The sequence below is a fragment of the Podarcis tiliguerta genome (assembly GCF_965153285.1).
Source record: "Podarcis tiliguerta genome assembly, chromosome: 17".
Classification (NCBI taxonomy): Eukaryota; Metazoa; Chordata; class Lepidosauria; order Squamata; family Lacertidae; genus Podarcis; species Podarcis tiliguerta.
In genome coordinates, this window is record NC_139550.1 from 9,820,324 (window position 1) to 9,827,059 (window position 6,736).

Here is a 6,736-nt window from a genome sequence, read left to right on the forward strand (position 1 = left end):
TAGAAGATGCATGCATGCGTACCTGTATACATACATACACACATAATTCCACCCCCATACACATCCAGGGCTGCTGCTAGAGAGGGCTTCTTCATTTGTGCTTTATTGAGGGTTTTCTTTTAGGGGAAGGGACAGAAATTTCTGTGGCTGCATTCCTCTGCATGAATAGACCCCTCTCTTCTGTTGGAAGTGAACAGGTAGAGGAGTTTGGGATGGCTTGTTTGAGCCAAAGTCCTATACTACTTGTTCATTTCATTTCACTTTTAATTTGTACACTGCCTTTCTATTTTACTATACGCAAGGCAGTTTACAAGCCGAAGAAACAACAAAGATCACACACCTTATAACAACCTGATGCGATACAGAAATGTCATACTAAAAACGTAACTTTAAACGATTTATATCAGATAAAGTAGTATTCAGCGATCCATTAGAATACCGTGGTACACAATAAAATTAAATATCATCAAGTAAAAATTAAACTGAAATTCACTCTTAACAGTTACAATAAATAATTTCTAAACTGGAATCAAATCAAAATAACAGCGAGTCACTGTGCATAAAATAACACAATACTTGTGTTTGAACTTCTCTCTCTCTCTCTCTCTCCAGATTCTAGATTGGATTGATGGAAAAGAGAGGAATATAAGAGCTTTATTATCTACTCTTCACACTGTGCTTTGGGAAGGCGAGACCAAATGGAAGCAGGTCGGCATGGCTGACCTGGTTACCCCAGATCAAGTAAAGAAGTACTATAGGAAGGCCGTGCTTGTTGTACATCCAGATAAGGTACGTGCTTCTTGACAAACTGCTAGTGCCAGATTACTGCTATATTCCTAAGGGTAAATTCCAGGTGCTGGGTGCTCCCTGCACAAGCTGCGTAGCTCAGTTGCCTAGAGCGTGGTGCTGATAATGCCAAGGTCGCAGGTTCGATCCCCATAAGGGACAGCTGCATATTCCTTCAGTGCAGGGGGTTGGATGAGATGATCTTCAGGGTCCCTTCCAACTCTCTGATTCTGTGATCCACTAGGTAGGTACTTCCTACCTAGAACAGCTCAACCAGAGCCTGTAGGAGGCATTGCAGAGGTCCAAAGAAATACACAATGGAACATACAGCACAACAAACATTTCAGGACCTGAGCCAGCCATGGGTCTTAGAACTGGCGGCCAGAGGGATGCTAAATGTGCTGCTGTTGCCATCTCTTAGCCAGAGCGGGGAACTGCAGGGAGATGGGCCTTACCAGCAAGGAAGGCTCTGAGCCTGAGTAAGTTAGGTACTTCCCTCCAACTCCTACAAGGGTATCCGGGTTACCTGCTTTCAGCTTGTGGAATGCTGCCCTCATGGAACCTCATCTGGCACCATAATTACTTGCCTGCAGATGCCAGACAAAAACATTTCCTTTCTGCCAGGCGTTTTGGCATATAATTATCTGTGACTCCCTTCAGTGGGTGGAATGTTTTGGTACCGCCTTTTTAAAAATATGAATGATTTTTAGAGTTTCCTCTGTTTTGATTTATACCAGTTTTAATATGTATTGTTTATTGTTGTAAGTCATTTTGAGGGACTTTGTTCTAATAAGTTTATTAAATAGCAGCAACAAAAGCTTCCTTAAGGAAGCTGTGATCTAATAATGTGCAGTCTTTCTAGGAATTGCTTTTACCTTCTTCTTCTTCTTCTTCTTCTTCTTCTTCTTCTTCTTCTTCTTCTTCTTCTTCTTCTGGCACTGTCCATATCTGTTTCCTGTTCTCTGTAAGCTTCATAGAGGTTTCATTTACCTCTCTGCAGTTTATGAAAAGTGGTATGTAACATTTTAAAAAAATAAATAAACTCAGAAATAGGAATTGGCCTCTGTGTGTGTCGCTTGTAACACACGTGAGACGGCCTTTGCACAGCGTCCATTATAGCTGGGCACAATTCCTGAATCCGCTCTGTGGCAGCACACTCAGCAGCTTACAGAAGCTTTGTGGATAAGCCACTAACTTGGTTTCCCAACTGTTGTTGGACTACAAATCCCATCATCCTTAACTAGCAGGACCAGTGATCCCGAGGATGTTGGGAGTTGCAGTCCAGCAACAGCTGGGATGTCACGAAATTCTGCTCAATATTGAACCAGAGCAGATTCCAAGGTATCGTTAGCAGAGTAAAAACTTAAACACGTTGCAGGATTCCCAAAAATAGACCAGAGGCAATTGTATTTCATCAGTAAATCTTTACTGCTGCTGAAGGCAAATGAGCATAATGGTCACAAATCCAATACGTTCAGGATTGGCAATGTCCATAAGAAATCCAGTTGCAGCAGACTTAACTTAAACTTACAATAACGTATAAGACTAAACCTTATATAGCATGCTATGTACAGAACACCACACCAGAAAGTAAAGAGATAGAAAGAGAAAGTGAAACCCAGGCTCTTTCTGGCCTTTCTTTTATAGTTAGCATGACCTTGTCAGAAGAGATAAGAGAACCAGTTAAAGCCAGCTGTGCTCAGCTTCTCTGAAGGACTAACCCAAACATCATGAACCTCCTGCTTGTTTCTTTCATGCAGAGAAGCTTCCAGAACCCTCTTGGATTAAGTAGAATAGGAAAGATCTCTACACATCAGATCAATACCTTCTACACTAAGAAATGCAAACTGACATGGGAAGCCAAGTTTGAGAAACACTGCCCTAAACATTACCAGCCTGCAAGTAAATAGATATAAGCCTGCAAGGGGGCTTGTAGCAGCAGCTAGCTGCATCCCTATGCTGGATTTAGAGGAGAGTCCCCTCCTCCTGGCTGCCTGGCTTCTTGTTGTGCCGGGCACAAGAGAAGGACTGGAGAGCGCTGTTCCTCCTCCGCCAGCCTGCCTTGGAACTGCATGGCATTTCTGGTTGCCTATGGCGACAGTGCAAGTGCTTAAACATGAGGCTGGCATATTGTCTCCACAACATCTCTACCTCATAGCAAGCAACAGCTTGAGCTGGTTAGATAAGGTGTGTTATTGTTTCCCTCTGTAATGTTGTTGTTGTTGTTGTTTATTGAGTTTATATACTGCCCTATAAGGGACGCGGGTGGCGCTGTGGGTTAAACCACAGAGCCTAGGACTTGCCAATCAGAAGGTCGGCAGTTCGAATCCCCACGATGGGGTGAGCTCCCGTTGCTCGGTCCCTGCTCCTGCCCACCTAGCAGTTCGAAAGCACCTCAAAGTGCAAGTAGATAAATAGGTACCACTCCAGCGGGAAGGTAAACGGGGTTTCTGTGCTCTGCTCTGGTTCGCTAGAGGGGGCTTAGACATGCTGGCCACATGACCTGGAAGCCGTACGCCGGCTCCCTCGGTCAATAAAGCGAGATGAGCACCACAACCCCAGAGTCGCTCACAACTGGACCTAATGGTCAGGGGTCCCTTTACCTTTATACTGCCCTATACCCGGAGGTCTCAGGGCGGTTCGCAGAAAAACCCACAACTTATATAATCAGAATAAAAACAAAAACCCAATAACAACCCCCCCCTTGCAAAGGAGCCACATTTTTAAAGGGCATAGGATGTCAAACAGATCAACCCAAGGCCTGGTTTAAAAGGAACGTTTTTGCCTGGCGCCTAAAGGTGTATAATGAAGGCGCCAGGCGAACTTCCCTGGGGAGAGCATTCCACAGACAGGGAGCCACTGCAGAGAAGGCCCCTTTTGGTGTTGCCACCTTCCGGACCTCTCAAGGAGGGAGGCACACGAAGGAGGGCCTCAGAAGATGATCTCAGGGTCTAGGTAGTTTCATATGGGAAGCTGCGGTCCTTGAGGTATTGCGGTCCTGGGCTGTTTAAGGCTTTATAGGTCAAAACCAGCACTTTGAATGGGGCTCGGAAACTAATTGGTAACCAGTGCAGTTGGACCAGGATTGGTGTAATATGCTCAAACCGTGTTCCTTCAGTGAGCAACCTGGCCGCTGAATTCTGCACCAGCTGAAGTTTCCAAACTGTCTTCAGAGGCAGCCCTTTTCCGGCGGGGGGGGGCAGGGGGGGTCTGCTTTCCTTTACTGCAGCTGTTACAGGCAACTGTCACTTGACTCTTGAGAATGTTCAGTTGGAGGTGGAAGGATTACGTGGAGCCTTTCTGTTGGGATAGCTCACTCTGTAGCTCATTCTTAGGGTTGTGGGTTCGAGCCCCATGTTGGGCAACAGATTCCTGCCTTGCAGGGGGTTGGACTAGATGACCCCGCAGTCCCTTCTTTACAATTTCATAACTCTATGATTCTAAGCCTAGCAATTGATGCAGAAGAGGCAGGCAAGGTGTTTTGCTATCTTCCATGCCAAGACTTCTGACCAGACACTCCCAAGTCTGGGAAGGGGTGGACTGTTCGTACATTTGCATCCTGGCTGCAGAATTGCTGTGTTGGCAGCAACACAGGATTCTTGCTCAGCTCATGTTTGGAGTGAAAACACCCACGTTTCTTGTAACTCCTGCTCTGTTTTGCTTCCTTGCAGGCCACGGGGCAACCTTACGAACAATACGCCAAAATGATCTTCATGGAACTGAGCGACGCGTGGTCAGAATTTGAAAACCAAGGATCAAAATCACTTTTCTAAGATGCTCCCTTTTTGAAAGCGGGGGTGGATTTCAAAATGTATTTGCAGCAAAAACCGAATCTTCCGAGTGCTGTTCTAGTGTCGCCTCCTTGGATCGAGGAGGGGAGGGGGGCAGGGAACGCTTCCCGGTTCTTGCACACTTTGAATCTATACACTCTCACAAACGGGGTGTGTCTTGTAGGACACAGCGCACAGATGGCACTTTGGGTCCATCAACACTCGGAAGGTGGTGCCCTGAGAGTGGAAAGTTCCAAGCCATCTGAGAGAGGGTTTGAACACACGTGTAATTTTAATGATGGCGGCTAGCGTGGGCAAGATTTTCTGTGGGAAGCATCATCCATTTCAAATCCCTTTTGTGTGTGTGTGTTTTTGTGTTCCCTTCGTTTGAGGAAACACCCAACCTCAGTTTGCATTTCTCTTCCCCCCTCTATGTAGTCTTTATGATTTGTCTTGGTTGTTTTTTTGTTTTTGTTTTCCCCTTTTTAAATTTACATGTTTGCCTTATTCAAAGTGCTTTAGTTTACCTTATCAGCTGTGAGTTTGCTCAGCATCTCTTTTCTGGTTTCTGTGCGAGGTGTACATTTTTCTTTGGTATTTCATGTAATCATTCCGGTAATCATTCTGTAAATAATTAAAACATTTTTTTCTGACAACACCTGCGTTCCTTACACTGCATCAACAGTAGCTTAGCCAAAACGGTCGCATTGGTGGGGAAGAAAAGACACGAATGAATCTTTGATGTGTTTGTGGTCCCCCCCCCCCAAAAAAAAATAATATATATGTAAAGATGGAAGCAGAGTTTGGCTTTAATTTAAGGATTGCATGGTCTTGTCTTATTTATTATGATCTCCTTTGAGGCAAGACTGTTTAAATATTTATTCCAAAATGTTTGTTTGAAATTATATATATTTGAATTGTCTTCTGCTCTCCTTGATGGTATATGTGCCTTTTGTTGGCATAATTGAATTGTTAAGTTGGTAGGTTGACGCATAGGCTGAGACTTGAAATGTGAGCCCAGTGGTTTCCTTTTTTTGCTTTTGATAGGCTGAACAGAGTATGTGTTGCATCACGTAGCTGCATTGGAAAGGTGTGTGTGCACTTTTTGCCAACCTGGGACAACTTCCCTTCCCGTGTTTGGAAGCCTGTTGATTCTGCAATTTCATGCGTGTGGATCAAACATCAGGATGATGATCTACGTACTGTCTTGAAGCCTTGACATATCCCTGAATATACTGGCTAGTTCTATGGTAAAGGAAAATAAGCTATTTGCCCGGTGATTGGTCTCGCCTATAAAATGAAGAATTGAGCACAATATCCTCTGCTGAGCATCAAGACCAGCTCTGTATTCAATCAGCAATATGGTGTCTAGGTTGTGGTGGCATCTTTTCAATATACCGTGTAGCTTTCAGGTGGATTCCACTTTAAATCTGTCTGCGAGCCATCAAGATTTATTCAGTCTGGTTCTGCCACAGAGGAGAATTCTGGCATTGTTGTGGAGTAGTTCTTTTTCTGGCAAGCAGCTTTCTGATCAAAGTTGGTACAGAGTTAGACCTCTCCTTCCATCCTTCCACCCACGCTGCAGCAAACAGAGACCTGCCAGATGACTTGCTAATTCTATAGTATACTCAGTCAGGGCTGCTCTATTCTGTAGAAAGTGGACTTGGAGGAGGCAGGGAAGAAATGTACTTTGGGATGCAACCTGAGCGATCAAACTCAGTCACGCAACGTGTCTGTCAGCCTGAGGAAGATGCCCAAGCCCAAAGAGATAAATCTTGAAGCAGAGAATGTGTATGAGTTACAACTTTTTGAAAAGAATTTCCTCCCCCCCCCCCTTGGGTGTGAAACTGCAGGTATTTTTTCCTTGTGCTTTATAAGGCCATGGAAAGGCTGATCAAGTGTGTGGCCATTTCTTGGCTATCTCCAAAATAGCATGTGTAAGCTAAACTCCTCTTTATTGACTCATAGTTCACACCTACACACTTAGGTAGGCCTAAGTGAATCAAGCAGGCGATTCAGCCTGTAACTGGTAATCATACGTGATGTAGGTGTGGAAAATAAATGGGATTGCGCTTCACTTGGGGGTAGTGAGACACTGATTATCTGCTTTGTATGCACAAGGGACATCGTTGCTGAATAGGCTCTGAGCTTAGCTATGGGCCTGTCTATTACGTGCAGCT

The 6,736-nt window shown here is 44.7% G+C and overlaps 1 protein-coding gene across 3 annotated transcripts in view; it reads left to right on the plus strand.

Annotated features, from left to right (window-relative positions):
- Positions 1-5,212, plus strand: part of GAK (cyclin G associated kinase) — a 71,760-nt gene extending 66,548 nt beyond the window's left edge. For all 3 annotated transcript variants that reach the window (XM_083419467.1, XM_083419468.1, XM_083419469.1), the window contains 2 exons: positions 613-789; positions 4,458-5,212. In XM_083419467.1, the coding sequence (XP_083275593.1) occupies positions 613-789; positions 4,458-4,559 (279 nt within the window). In that variant the 3' untranslated portion in view covers positions 4,560-5,212. The remainder of the gene's footprint in view (positions 1-612; positions 790-4,457) is intronic.
- Positions 5,213-6,736: the final 1,524 nt, after the last annotated feature.